At 44.6% G+C, this 15037-nt stretch overlaps 2 protein-coding genes across 2 annotated transcripts in view; one reads left to right on the forward strand and one right to left on the reverse strand.

Moving 5' to 3' along the window:
• The window catches only part of Ccs (copper chaperone for superoxide dismutase), a 17666-nt gene extending 6562 nt beyond the window's left edge, over positions 1-11104 (reverse strand). Inside the window, exons 1-5 of the mRNA XM_004627185.2 lie at positions 10965-11104; positions 10575-10647; positions 2343-2480; positions 1961-2138; positions 1275-1335 (exon numbers count right to left, since the gene is read on the reverse strand). Coding sequence (XP_004627242.1) covers positions 1275-1335; positions 1961-2138; positions 2343-2480; positions 10575-10647; positions 10965-11003 — 489 coding nt within the window. The 5' untranslated portion in view covers positions 11004-11104. The remainder of the gene's footprint in view (positions 1-1274; positions 1336-1960; positions 2139-2342; positions 2481-10574; positions 10648-10964) is intronic.
• A 133-nt stretch (positions 11105-11237) lies between these two features.
• Ccdc87 (coiled-coil domain containing 87) lies at positions 11238-13805 on the forward strand. Its single transcript, XM_004627349.2, has one exon. The coding sequence runs from the start codon at positions 11244-11246 to the stop codon at positions 13803-13805; it is 2562 nt and encodes an 853-aa protein (XP_004627406.1). The 5' UTR covers positions 11238-11243.
• Positions 13806-15037: the final 1232 nt, after the last annotated feature.

Genomic DNA, 15037 nt, shown 5'->3' on the forward strand with positions numbered 1-15037 from the left:
CCCCCCCCCACACACATAATAAAATTAAAGATAGATTTTTTTTTCTTTTTTGGTGGAACCGGGGATTGAACTCAGGCCCTTGTGCTTGCCAGGGAAGTGCTTAATCCACTGAGCCATCTCCCCGGCCCCACATAATAAAATTAAAAAAAAAAAACAAAAAAAACAGCCTGGGGGCTGGGGAGATAGCTCAGTAGCATAAGTGCCTGCCTGCCAAGTTCAATCCCCGGTACCTCAAAAACAAACAGAACAAAACAAAACAGCCTGGGCTACATACTGAGTTCAATGCCAGCCTGAACTACAAGGTCTTTATTTTCTCCGGTGACAGGAAAATAAAGACCAGTCTGAGCAACACATAGAAGGACCTTATTTCAATCAGTTAGTCAACAATGTACCTCAATGATAAGAAATGAGGTCTTGATTTGCTTCAAAGTCATGATAAAGAGGGGGTAAGTATGTAGGAGAAACAAAACTGATCTTGAGCTGGTAACTTGAACCAAATGATTAGGACATAAGAGTTCATGATACTTATTCCTTTACTTTGGAATATGCTTGAGGCTTTTCCATGATAAATTAAAAAATAAATAAAAACAACTAGGTTTACCTAAAGTCATATCTAAAATGTACTGATAGGCCGGGGAGATGGCTCAGTGGAATAAGCGCTTCCCTGGCAAGTGCAAGGGTCTGAGTTCAGTCCCTGGTTCCACAAAAAAATAAAAAATAAAAAATAAAATAAAATGTACTGGTAAACTTAATTAAAAACAGTAAAAAATAAATTTACCTTAGGGAAAAAAAAAGCAAACAAATGATTTGAGTAATGAACATTACTAGCTGTAATTCAAATAAGGTAAAAATCATTAAGGTGGTATAGAAAGATAAGGCAAAAATTTTCTGGTGAAAAATGGAACTCCAAGGCTGGGGGAGTAGTGTCAGGAAAGGCATTTTTAGTAAAAACTCCCTCTTCCACAGCCTCAGATCTCAGGAGTTATTTTCCCTCTGCCTCTGCCCCTCAGAATGGATCACGTACTCAACCCAGGCTCCCTAGGTTCATGCCAGGCTTCTCTTACTACACCACAATCATAGGATTTGATGATCTCCCCTACTAGACTGTCAACCCTTGGGGGGCAGCCATCAAGCTGTGCATTATTGTATCCCAGGGCTTAAGGAAACATGAACATCTATAAACTGAAGAGATTAAGAAAAGGCTTCAAAACCTGCCTGCCCTGTTTCTGAGAACCAGGATTCTCTTTCTGCTCAGCCCAATCCCCAACACTTACCCGGTCAGAATCCTGAGGGCCTCCATGAGATGTTCCATCAGGGTTAAAGTGGTCCCCACAGCTAAGGAAGAAAGGCAACAGGTGGGCAACCAAACAGCAGCTCAAAGGCCAGCAGTCCAAGTCCAACCTCTTCTCTATTCATATTTTTATCAGCCAGCCAGCCAGCCAGCCATCCAACAGCCCTATTTCATGCCAGGCCTTGAGGAGGGACTCAAGAAGGATCAGATGTGGGTTAAGCTCTCAATGAATTTCTGGTATTGGAGAGGCTCACATGAGTAAACAACTAATGATATCATTGCAGGACAAAACCTTGACATGGGGATCCTTCCTTTCCTGTGTCCAGAAGTGTTCTTCTCTCTCAGAGACAGTTAGGTGGTTCCTAGCAGGAGCCTCAGAGTCAGACCTTAATTTGAATTCCCAGCTCTACCTTTTTTTTTTTTTTTTTTTGGTACCAGGGATTAACTCATGACCTTGTAATTGCCAGGCAGGTGCTTCTGCCACTGAGCTATCTCCCCAGCCCCAGCACTACCTTTTTATCTACTGGGGACTTTCATAAGTCATCTAACCTGTTTAAGCCTCAGTCTCCTCATCTGTAGATTGGGCTTGTGTTACACGCCTCCCATGTACTTGCAAGGACCATATGTAAAAGCATAAAGGTGCTCTGAGGAAGACTACAGATAACTTACCTGCTACAGTCCTTTGTGAGGTCCCCATATTGATGGACGTGGAGCCCATGCAAGCCAGGCTGCAGGCCGTCAATGGTTCCTTCGATGAGGCACTGCTCAGGGGTCAGCTGCAGGAAGCGCACCACCCCTTGCACAGGGCCAGGGCCCCCCAGAATGGCCACTGCTGCCCCCAGATTCTCTGCAAGGTATTGAAAATTAGCCTGGCTTACCACCTCAACCAACACTGTACCCCATTATCACCTCGGGAAATACAATGAAAGAGTCTCATATAACTTTCACCCCATTTCCAAAGCAGAGCCTAAGAATCTCATGGTTCGATTTGTACCAGCTCTAGGTCAATCCCTCCCAGACAGGTCAAGCCAAGGTCATGATGGTCACTTACGAAACTGGCTGCTGCCCATGCCCTTCAGTACAGCCTGACGCCCAGTGCCTTCCAGGAGTGCCTGCACCTCCTGGCTAGGCAGAGTGGTCTGCACTAAGACTGCCTGATTCTCCAGCTGCACCTCTACGTCCTGGACACCTGGGAGGAGAGAGAAGGCAAAGGCAGCAGAAGGTTGGCACCCAGTGCTGGCAACAAGGAAGACACAGAGCAGCTCCCAAAGCCCATTCCTGTTGGGAGCCATGGAAGCTAGAAATTGGTCAAATGTGTGAAAGCTGGACTAGGCCTCAGTGCCTGAAGCAGTAAAGCTACCTCATCCTGAGATAAGCATCCTGACTGATTAATGTCAGCTTTTAGTTACTAGGCTGCCTTATATTACGTGTTGCTAACTTTGTAAAGGCATAAATAAATGTCCCTACTGTTGTGCTAGGGGTCATCTCACCAACCAGGCAGATGGCCCACCACCTGACCTCGCTCTTGTCTTGTCTAGCTTTGTTTATTTATGCCTGCTGCTATTTCTCCCCAGGCATAACTGATCACACCAAGAGACCAACAGAGCCCTACATATTCCCACTCACCTTACAATGGCCAGTGATAAGGTAGAAGCTGCCTTCTAACTATGTGATCTTGAAACCTTTTAATGTCTTTTTTACATATAAAGTGAGGATAGGACTTTCATGATTTTCTTTCATAGCACACATTATTTATAACTGTGGGTTTTTTCCTTCTTCCAGTACTGGGGATTGAATGCATGACCTTCATATTGAACAAACATCCTCACATCCTCAGCCTTTTCTTTTTTGAGACAGGGACTTGCTGAATCACTTAAGTCACCCAGGCTGGGCCCAAATTTACAATTTTCCTCACTTTGTCTTCCAGAGTGTTGGGATTACAGGTGTGTACCACCAACCCTGGTTTATTTATAACTTTTGAGATACTGAAAAATCCTCTTAAAATGTTTTTATAAAATTGGGCTATCCAGGGGGCCAGGGAGTTAGCTCAGTAGAATAAGCGCTCCTGAGTTCAATCCCCAGTACTGGGGGAAAAAAAAAAAAAAAAAAAAAAAAAAAAATTGGGCTATCCATGGCAGCATTATTTTTATTTATTTATTTATTTATTTATTTATTTATTTATTTTGGTACTGGGGATCAAACTCAGGACCTTGTGCTTGCCAGGCAGGTGTGTATGCCATTGAGCTATCCACGCGGCCCATGGCAGCATTACTGATAAGAGCTGAAAGTTAAAAACCCAGAGGCTGATCAACTGATGACAGACAAGTAGTAGTATCCATATGATGGTCTGTTAGCCACAGAAATAAATGAAGCATGCATACATGCTACAATATGGATGAAGCCTGAAACAGTTATGTAAAAAAAGTTCACAAAAACCCACAAAAATGGGGCCAGGGAGATGGCTCAGTGGAATAAGCGCTTCCCTGGCAAGCACAAGGGCCTGAGTTCAATCCCCAGTTCCGCCAAAAATAAATAAATATTACATAAAGCTATTTATAGGAAATGTCCAGAACAGGCAAATCTATAGACAGAAAATAAATTAGGGTATGGGTGGAAGAAAAGGAAGGTAATAACTAAGGGATACAGGGTTTACAAAATGATAAAAATATAAAATTCATAGTGGTGATGGCTGTAAGACTGTGAATCCTCAAACTGCCATGAAGACTTTTTTTAATAATTTTTTTTTTTGTGTGTGTGTGTGTGGAACCAGGGATTGAACTCAGGGCCCTGGAGCTTGCCAGGGAAGTGTTTATTCCACTGAGCCATCTCCCCAGCCCCTTAATGTTCATTTTTTTTAGTACTTGTTTGTAGCACATAATGATTACCTTCCTTATGTGGATGTACATAACATCTTAGTTCTTTTTATATCCCCTTCTTCCTCCTCTGCCTCCACATGTATACTTTATGATTTTTAAAAATATTTACTCATTTGGTACAGGAACTTACTATGCAGCCTGGACTCACAGTGATCCTCCTGTCTCAGTCTTCCCTGTGCTTGGATTACAGGCATGTGCCACCACGCCCAGTTTCCATGGTCAGCATGGCATGCAGTACTAGGGATTGAACCTGGGTCCATAAGCCTACCAGGCAGCCATTTAGACCACAGAGCCATATGTATACTTTAAATGAGTTTTATGGTATGTAAATTGTATCTCAATAAAGCACATATGTGCACTGGGGGGTTTATCCCATCATCCTGAGAGCCAGCACTGTTTAAGAAAGTATGGCGGGTGTGGGGTGGGGGTCAGGCTGTTAGCTCAGCAGACTAAAGCGCCTGCTTAGGCAGAGGGCAGAGGCTGGGGTCCAATCCCCAGGGTGTCAGGCCGGCCCTGCCCCCGGGGGGTGGGGGGTTGCTGAGATGGGCAATTGAGACTGGGCATGGTGGTGCTCCTGTAATCCCAGCTCTTGGGAGGCTGAACATAGGCAGATCACTATGAGTCTGATCTATGTAGTGAGACCCTGTAGATCCTATAGTAAATACAAAAAAAAAAAAAAAAGAAAGAAAGAAAGTACTGGGTGGGTGGGGTGTGCGGTGAGATAGCTCAGCAGTCTAAGGTACCTGCTTAGGCTAGCTTAAGCAGGTGCAGGGGACTGTAGTTTGCCAGCCAGGCCCTCAGGGTGGGCTCAGCAAGCCAAAAAAAAAGTACCAGGGACCAGGCCCTCTTTGATGTGTTTTACCTGTACTGACTCATTTGATACTGTAACCCTGTGAGTTAGGTGCTATTACTTCTATCTTACAAGTGGGAGAACTGAGGCACAGAGTAATTAAGAAACTTGTTCCAAGTTATATTTTAGCAAGTTATATAACAGGAAACCTCAGGTAGCCTAGCTTCAGAGTGTAAGCACTTAATTCAGACATTCTGCTCACCCCAAGAAGCAGCCTTTTGCTTCTTAACTGCACCACGACACCACATACACACACTTACCCTATAGCAGCTCCCACATCCTGAGTGACCCGTTATGTATAGTCCTCTGTTTTACTCACTAGGCTGCTAGCTCTGTAAGAGCAGAACCTCCGTGTGGTCCACAATCCCCAAATCTATACAAGTCTGTGGGATGATTCTTACATATGTTTATGAAAAGACTCTCTGATGGGCACAGTGGTGTGCACCTATAATTCCAGCACTCAGAAGGCTGAAGCAGGAAGTGCATGAATGAGACTAGCCTTAGCTACATAGCGAGTTCAAAGTGAACCTGACCTACAGGAGAGACCCCATCTCAAAAAATATAATGAGCATAAAAATAAAGCTGGGATAGTATAATCTCAGTACTCTGAAAGGCTGAGGCAAGAGAACCAAAAGTTTGAGGTCAGCCTATGTAACTTAGTAAGATCCTGTCTCAAAAAAATAAAGAGGAAGCTAGGAAGATAGCTCAGTAGAGTAAGTGCTTGCGGAGAGGACCCAGGGCCGCGAGATCCTGAACAGACCCAGAGCGCAGGCCCGGTGAGTGAGCCAGATGACCGAGGGCCCTCCGGATCCTGAACAGACCCAGAGCGCAGGCCTGGCAACAGAAAGAAGTGGAGCACACAGCCAGAACCAAACAACACCCAACTGGAGGAATCTGAACTTCATAGATCTGGACCTGTTGCTAAGGTAATAACTCTATCTAAGCTCTACACCAAAGGTCAGAAGACAGTGGTATACAAAATGACAAAGAGAAGGAACCAAATGCAGTCTCAGGCCCCAAGTCCACCCAGTACAAATGCAGAAGACACTAGCACTGAGGAAACTGGAAATCACACACCAGATATCTCTGAAATAATAGCGTTGACAGTAAAGAATCAACTGCAGAAAAGTATAGAAGAAATCAGATCAGAAATAATTTCAGAACTAAAAAATGTAGTGGTAACTATAATCAAAGAAGTACTAAGTGCTTCTAAAGAATACACTGATAAAAAAATAGAGGAGAATAAAAAAATGATGGAACCCTTGAATAAACAATTTAGGAAAGAAACAGAATCTATGAAACAGGTTCAAAGTGATATACAGGAAATTAAAATCTCAATCACAAACTGGCAAAACCGTTTGTGTGAAAGTGAAAATAGACTTTCTGACCTGAAAGACACCATTGCAGCTAGTGAAAAAGTAAGAAAAGGTCTCTTTAAAACAACTAGGATGCAGGAAAAAATAATTCAATACCTGCAAGATGATGCAAAAATGAACAATGTGAGACTAATAGGCATCAATGAGAAAGAAGGAGTCAATACAAATGATATAAAAAGAATATGGGCAGAAGTAATAGCAGAAAACTTCCCAAATATGGGGCAACAATCTGACCTTCCTGTAACTGAAGCATACAGAACTCCAAATAGTATCAATCCAATGAAAACCACACCCAGACTCATAATAATCAAGATTCCAGAAATTCAGCATAGGAACAGTATACTAAAAGCCGCTAAAGAAAAGAAACAGATCACATTTAAAGGAAAACCCATCAGAATAACGGCAGATTTTTCTTCACAAACCATCAAGTCAAGAAGAGCATGGAGCAAAGTACTTCAAGTCTTGCAAGAAAACAAATTCCAACCCAGACTGATCTATCCTGCAAAACTCTCTTTCAAATATAATGGAGAAGTGAAATATTTTCATGACAAAGAACAACTAAAGAATTTCATGATGACAAAGCCAAGCCTACACAGACTACTAAATGAGGTTCTAGAGAGGGAGCAAATTGATCACAGCCCCATGAATGAGAATGGAAAGAACCCGCCAAATAAGGCAAACAGCGGAGAATAAGAGGTATACAATAGTAGTCTTTTAGTTATTCTTTTGTGTTCAGCAGCAGAATATTTTCATCAGCACACTCTACAAATGGACTTCACTTCCACCCTATGAGTCATGATTCCACCTGAGTCTACAGGGTGGATTTCAAAGAAATAGCTGTAGCTCAGTCCCACAAGTGACACCTGGCCACCAGTAACTGTCACAGTCATTATGCATGTCCACAACACACTAGAACTTTGTGCGATATCCTATCCTCAAACTGTTAGAAGTGCTGGTCATTTACTTGCCATTCCAGTATTTATCTTATGTTTTACTCTTAGTACTTCTTTGCTATCATGAAAACTTTTTCTTATTTCAATTGTTTTGAAACATTTAATTTTCTGAATATTGCTTAATCTTAATTTTTGTTCTAAGATTTATACTGTATCTTTGACTTATAATTTATTTAAAAGACATTGTATGATATCTTTTCCTAGTATTAGAAACTTTAAAAAGTATATTTCCATTTTCTGTTGACTTAAAAAAAATAAATAAAGGTAGCAGTTTGAAACAAAAAAAAAAAAAAGAATAAGCGCTTGCCTGGCAAGCGCAGGGCCCTGAGTTCAATCCCCTGTACCGCAAAATAAATAAATAAGTAAAGAGAAATGGGGATGAAGATCAGTGCCAACGCCCTGGTTTTGAGCCCCAGAATTAAAAAATAAAATAAAACCTCACATAATTAAAGCCATGATAGTTGAAGTATGACTTTAAAAAAAGCTTTTATATGACAAAGCTAATAGAGGGGAACTGAGGCAACAGGGAGACCAGGAAGAGACAAGAGGGCAGGTCTGAATATATTTTGCGCACATAGCAGATAAGGTTTCCTGATGGTCTGCTCTTAGCCAAGGTGGGTTTCCAGTACTTGGGGGTCTACCAAGAAGGGCTAAGTCTCTGCTCCTGAAGTGGGAAGGTTCGAAGTGGGGAGCACTTTGTAACTATGCCCAGGCTAAATTCCTAATCTGCTTCTCAGATGGTTTCTCAGTGAAGCAGATCAATCATTTTGCTGGTAAACACCTCTGCTTATGGCCAAGCCAGGATTTGGTTAGTTCAGGGCCTGATGAGAGAGGCCAGGTCCAGGCATGGTGCATGCCTGTAATCCCAGCACTTGGAAGGTTGAGGCAGGAGGATCACTGCGAGTTCAAGACCAGCCTGGGCTACAGAGTAAGCTCAAGGGGCTGACGAGATAGCTCAGTGGACTAAGCACCTGCTTTGGCAAGCACAGGGACCAGGGTTCTATCCCCAGTCCTGCATGCTGCACCAGCCCTGCCCCTGGGGCACGCTGAGCCAGCGAATGAGTCCAGGCGTGGTGGCCTACACCTGTAATCCCAGTGCTGGGGAGGCTGAAAACAGGAGGATCACTGACTCCAAGCTGTGTGAGGATCACCGAGTCCAAGCTGTGTGGTGGGACCCTATACCAAATAAATAAATGAAAAAAAAAAAAAAAAAAAAGTGAGCCTAGGCCAGCCTGAACTGTATAGCAAGACCTATCTCAAAAAGATAAAAAAAAAAAAAAAAAAACCTGCCAAGCACCAAGGTTTGATTCTTGGTACAAAGATAAATAAATAGGGCTGAGGCGATAACTCAGCAGTCTAAACACCTGCCTGGCAAGTATAAGGATCAAAGTTTAATTCCCAGTACCACATACCACGCCTGTCTAAAAATCAGACATGGTGGCACATGAGCTGCATAGTAAGAGACTTTGTATCAAATAAATAAAATATAAATATAAATAAATAAATAAAAAGAAGGAGAAGGAGAAGACAAGAGGCCGAAGGAACTGCAGGGTGACTGACAAGGGTGCAGGTGAGTGAACCTGGATCTGGGAGCTTCTCTAATTCACTCCAAAGGGATTAAAGATCTTTTTCCCAAGGCCCAGGCATTTCTCTCTGTGTACCTTCTAGAAACTGTGACTTACCTGCCCAGTCTCTGTGCGACTCTGAAAACAGTTCTTTCATTCTCTGGGTATCAGTTTCTAGGTGTGTAAAATGGTTATAGAGCTAGACTAAGATTGTCATGGTCTTTCCCAGAGGTCTCTGAACAGGACGCAGAAAGACAAAGCCAAGCTGGTTCCAGTGACCCAGACTAGAAAACAGTCACCCAAAGTATTTCTGGTGAGGAAACCTGCTGAGGGGCTGAAAACTGCCCGACATCCAACAAAAACTGCATCTGCCTGCTGTCCCAGCAGGAATGTTTTACCAGAAAAGCTTTAATTAGAACAGTCCACTCTAAGCAAAATGGCTCCATCTCCATCCAACCCCTCTACCCACCACTCTGAAACACATTGTCTAAACAAATGCCACTTCAAGATCTGTCCCCTCACACTTCCCTTCAAGCAGATCACCTGTAAGCCCTTCCTCTGTTCTTTCTCTGAGATGTACTGGGCTCATACTACAAATCCAAGACTCTACTAAAGTACTTTATACAAGTTAACAAATGTGTTCTACAGGACAACCCTCCAGGTTTCTATGTGACTCCAGGGAAGCTATTATCTATTTATTTATTTATTTATAATTTTTTTTTTGCAGAACCAGGGATTGAACTCAGGCCCTTGCGCTTGCCAGGGAAGCACTTATTCTACTGAGCCATCTCCTCAGCCCCAGGGAAGCTATTATCATTCCCATTCAAACCACAGAAACAGCTGGGCGTGGTAGTGTATGCCTGAAGCAAGAAAGATTGCCCTGAGTTCAAGGTGGACTGAGTTCAAGATCAGCTGGGGTTACATACTGAAACGCCTTCTAAAAAAAATAAAAATAATTAAACTGCAGAAACAGAGGTAAAAAAGGTAATATTCATGCAGTTTTTGTTCCAGTGAGTGGAAAATTAGATAGTTTGAATCCCAACAGATCTGACTCCAGGATGCAGCTGTCAAACCATCCATGAAGTGTTCTGTGAATGCCAGCTGGGTGACTCTTGCATGTACATCTTGTCCTGGGTACAAGGGTGAACTTTCTCCCTAAAGAGCCCCCCGTCTCTGACCCATATCTGCTGAGTGACTAGATAAACATGTAGCAGTACTGAAGTTACCAGTTCTCAGTGCCATGCCAATAGCTCTACCTTTCAGATCTTACCTATTGTGCCACATCCCTACATACCTACATGTCTTTTAAGAACCAGAAACTACCTAAGCTGAACCACGACCAGAGTTGTTTGCTTTGTCAAGATTATGTCGTTTCCCAATGAAGAACACTGTGTTCCACAGAACTTTGACCAGCTTCTCACTTTCCAAGGCACCTGCAGTGCAGGCCAGAACAGGGACAGGCAGAACCCATAGAGGGCTCTGGCTGGGCAAGCTTGCTACTTGCACTCTAGGCCTTGCTTCTAAATCTCTGTGCGACTCTGAAAACAGACCTTTTTCACTCTCTGGGTATCGGTTTCTACGTGTGCAAGACGATTGTAGAGGCAGACTGAGATGGTCATGGTCTTTCCCAGAGGTCTCTGGGAAACGTTAATTCTGCTCTCACCTGTCACCCCTTGTAGGGATTTGAGCACCGCGTCCACGCAGCTCTGACAGGTCATCTGCACAGCGAACTCCAGCTGCAAAGGGCGGTAGAGAAGGCCGTTGAGGGCTTGGGGTCTTGTCTGATGCGATCAATCCAAAGCCTGGGACTCGCCTATGTGACCTCTCTTCAAGTCCCTTCTTCATTCCCTCTCATGACTACATTTTTCTGGGACCGTAGTTTCATTCCCATCCATCCCCCACTCTCACGTCAAGGCTCCTGCTGCCTGAGCTCCCCAACTTCACACCGCTGTCCCGGTCCCCGCCCCAGGTGGCCACTTCTTCCCAAGATAACAATCATCCCAAGGGTGGGGGCTGTGCTCGGCGAGGCTCCACACGAAACCTCCATTCTCACCGTGCACAAGGCCCCGCGCTCCCTTGAATCCGAAGCCATCCTAGACCAGTTCACCAGTCCGCGAAACACAATTGCAAGAGTACAAGGTACAACCTAGAGCGCAGCCGCTGGGCAGACTCAGCCTAGAAGACCTCCCTTTGCCCCGCCCCCTGGCGCGTGCGCAGACTTCTACGGTACGACGGACAAAAGTTGCGCAAGCGCACTCGGGTTGCAGGCCCTGGTTGCCTTAGCAACCGTTTGGCGTCCTTTGCCCAAGGGGCTGGCTTGGAGTGCGCCAAGATGGAGGATCAGAATCCTGGGCCTGAGCTTCAAAGGTTTTATCACCAGTTGCTGAGTCCTCTATCTCTTTTCCCGCGCCGGGCGACGCCACCAGAGCCTCAGAAGCACCGCCCAGAGGAGGTCTTGAGATGGCAGACCATATCGCTCGCTAAGCTGAGGGTGGCTTCACTGTGCAATCAAGTGGCCAAGCTACTGGCTAGTAGCGGGCTGACGGCGCAGGTGGCTCCCAAGGAGCGACTCCGTCTCACCGAAGTCATCTTGAACGAGTTGAAATGCAGCTGGCAGGAACCTCCTTTGGAACCTAGTCTTAGCTATGGGGACAACCAGAAGCTGAGGAAGCGGCTCGAGACCTACGTGCTGCTCAGCAGTGAGCAGCTCTTCTTACGCTACTTGCACCTGCTGGTGACCATGTCGACCTCCAGGGGAGTCTTCACAGAGTCAGCCATCCTCACTCGGTTGGCTGCCAGCCTTGCCAGGGATTGTACAGTATTTCTTACCAGTCCCAACGTCTACCGTTGCCTGCTCAACGATTTCCAGGCTCTGCTGGAGATAGAACAGACCCATGGCAAAGTGAACAAGCTACGCCCCATCTGCCCCTCTGGGACTTTCAAATTATGTCCCATCCCCTGGCCTCATAGCACTGGCTTTGGCCAAGTGCCGTGCTCTAACCTCAATCTGAACTACCTCATCCACCTTAGCCGCCCACCAGAGTTTCTCAGGGAGCCTGAACTGGATCCAGTAACAGAGTTAAAGTCCATCCTTCAGTTGAAGAGTAAAAAGCATCTTCACTGGCTGCCCTCCATAAGAAAGGAAAGAGAAAGCGACTTGGGTTCATCACAGATGCTGCCACTACCCAGTCACTCTCTGACTCCCACCAGGGCCATTTCCCCTCTTCCCTTCCCTCTCTATTCTAGGCTCCAGAGAGGCCAGTCCATGCCTTCCCTTCGTGAAGGCTGGATGCTGGCTGATGAGCTGGGCCTTCCTGTACTCTCCACCCGCCCTTTGACCCCATTGATTTTGGCTCCAGAGAGCAAACCAGAGCTGACTAGGGACACTGTGGCCGAGGATCTGAAACAAAAGATGAAGAACATGAACTGGGAGTGGACTCACTACTCACCATTGGACACGGGGCTTCCCCGACTCCTGGGGGCGGTGACCTACCGCTCAGCTGCTGGACATCGCATGGTAGAGCTGCAGAAAATGTTGAAGAGGCTCCGGGAGGAAGAAGTCTCTGGGCAGTGGGACCTTCAGCCCTCCAGATCACCTCCATTACAACCACAGCCAGTGACCGTTACTTTGAAGCTAAGAAATCAGGCTGTGGTCCAAGCAGCTGCTGTGCAGCTCTCTGATAGAAACTTTTTGGACTCTTTCCATGTTGAGGGGGCTGGAGTCCTATATAACCACCTAGCTGGTGAACTGGACTCCAAAGCTATTGAAGAAATGGATGTTGATTACTATGTTGCCAATAACATTAAGGAGGTCTACAAGGAGTTGATGAGCTGTGTCTCTACTAACCACCTCAGTTTTGACCAAGAACATCTAGTTGAAGCTTCAGCGGAGAAAGATTGGTCAGCTTTCCTGTCTTCAGCTTTTCTACGCCAAGAAAAAAAGTTTCAGACTATCAACCCTGACCTGGTTGGACTTTACTCCCAGAAAACAAACACTTTGGAGTCTAACCCTGAGAAGATAGCTTCTCTCACATCACCTCAAGCAACAAAAGCCTGGGAGAAGCGGTCAAATAAGGCCTCCTGGGTGAGCTGGTGGAAAAACACCTTATCTGTGAATGACTACTTCAAGTACCTCACAAACCAGGAAACAGATTTCCTCCATGTAATTTTCCAAATGTATGGAGAGGAGGCTCCTGTAGAAGTATCAGCCCCTGTCAAAGAGACTATAGAGATTCAGCATCCTCCTCCCTTGACAGAAGATGAAGAACCAGACTTTGTGCCAGGAGAGTGGGATTGGAACACAGTGCTACAGCACAGGCTACTAGCTGGAAGGCCCAATATCCTGAGCCTGCAGAAGCATCTGGAAAGATTGTGGTCTATGCTGGAGGTTCCCAACAAGATCCGACTGGACATGGTCATTAAGTACAGCTCTAATGCCCACCTACAGCAACTACCATCACTAGTGAAGGCTTGGGAACAGGCTGCAAAGTCCATTCAGCTGCGGGAAGCATTGCTGGGGAGACTCGAGGGGTTTGAGCAACAAGCCTCCGATCCCAACCGTTTCTTCCAAAAGACTCCCTTTGACCTAAGTCATCTCCTAGAGCAAGAACAGTTCCGCAGCTATATCCAAAAGCAGCTCAATCAAATGGAGCCTTCTTTGGTTTCCCTTCTAGAGGAGATTGAGCTAATCTTTGGTGAGCCAGTGACCTTCAAGGGCCGGCGCTACCTGGACAAGATGAAGCGGGACAAAGTGGAGATGCTGTATTGGCTCCAACAGCGTCGCAGGCTTCAAAACCTGATCCAGGCCCCAAAGACCTCCCTCCAATCAGCTCTGTTCAGGAATAACAGCAGCCGGCCTTTAATTGCTCCGGGAAATAGTCCAACCAGCCTTTAACCAAACCCAGTATCCTTAAATCCCTCTCTCCTAAACACCCATTTATGAGTGTACAACTTGGCACAATATAACTAAAAATCTCATATCTAAAGAACTGAGATGGTACCTCAAAGTTTATTGTAATGGAAAGGCCGAAAAGAAGGAAATCATGATGTTTGGAAAAATCCCATTTATCATTCTTATCTCATAGCATTAATTGATGGTTAGAGACCCCAATCAAAAGGTTCAGTGGCAGAATAGTTAAAAGCTAGGGCTCCAGAGTTAGTAGGTATGGGTTCAAATCCTGGCCATGCAATCTTGGGCAAGTTACCTAACTTTTCTGCCCTTGAACAATCATCTGTAAAATGGAAGAGATGAGTTTAGGTCGTCACTTCTTCCAGTTTTGTGCACTATTGATATGGCTGAAGTTTTTAACTAAATTTTTACATTTAAGCTAGGCTTGAGACCCTGTGCTTCCCCCCCCAAAAAAAGCCAAAACAAAACAAAAAATAAACTTGATGCAATGATCCTATACTGTGCTTGCTCTTGTCACGGGATTGCCCCATGTTACCACTGGCTTGGGGACTCTGAGGCTAGCTCTATGTAGTATTGTACACAGCTTAGGCATTGTTAAAAGGATGTGTGCTTCTTCCTAGTTGGCAGCTATTGTAAGATTGGGACAACTTTTTTTTTTTTTTTTTTTTTTTTTTTTTTGTTTTTTTTTTTTTTTTTTTTTTTTTTTTCAGAACTGGGGATTGAACTGCATTTGCCAGTCAAGTGCTTATCCTACTGAGCCATCTCCCCGGCCCCTAGGGACAACTTCTTAGAGCCCACTTAAACTGTTAAATGTCAAAGCATTCCATCGTATTCCAATGAATATCCAAGCTCATTTTTAATAGTCTCAGTAGGTTTCAAAAAGGGTAATATTCCATTAATAACAAGTCTCACCGCAATTGTACAGTTTAAACATTGCCTAAAATATCCTCTGATTGTGTTAAAAGTGGTCATATCAGCAAAAGTAACCATCATATAAATTTGCTCAGCTACTTCTTTACTGAGAAAACTGAAGTTGATGTTTATTATTCCAAACATGAATAGAACTGCCAATGGGTGATTATTGAGTCAATTGGCAATGGGCCAGCAGCATAACCAATGAAGAAGTTTGCTGAGCTTTTGGGTGTCAGCAGCCAGAGAATATAAATACAGTGAATGATTTTTTTTCCCAGACTTTGTCTATATTGCTTAGTTTTGCA

This window comes from Octodon degus, unplaced genomic scaffold (assembly GCF_000260255.1).
Source record: "Octodon degus isolate 3935 unplaced genomic scaffold, OctDeg1.0 scaffold00018, whole genome shotgun sequence".
NCBI lineage: Eukaryota > Metazoa > Chordata > Mammalia > Rodentia > Octodontidae > Octodon > Octodon degus.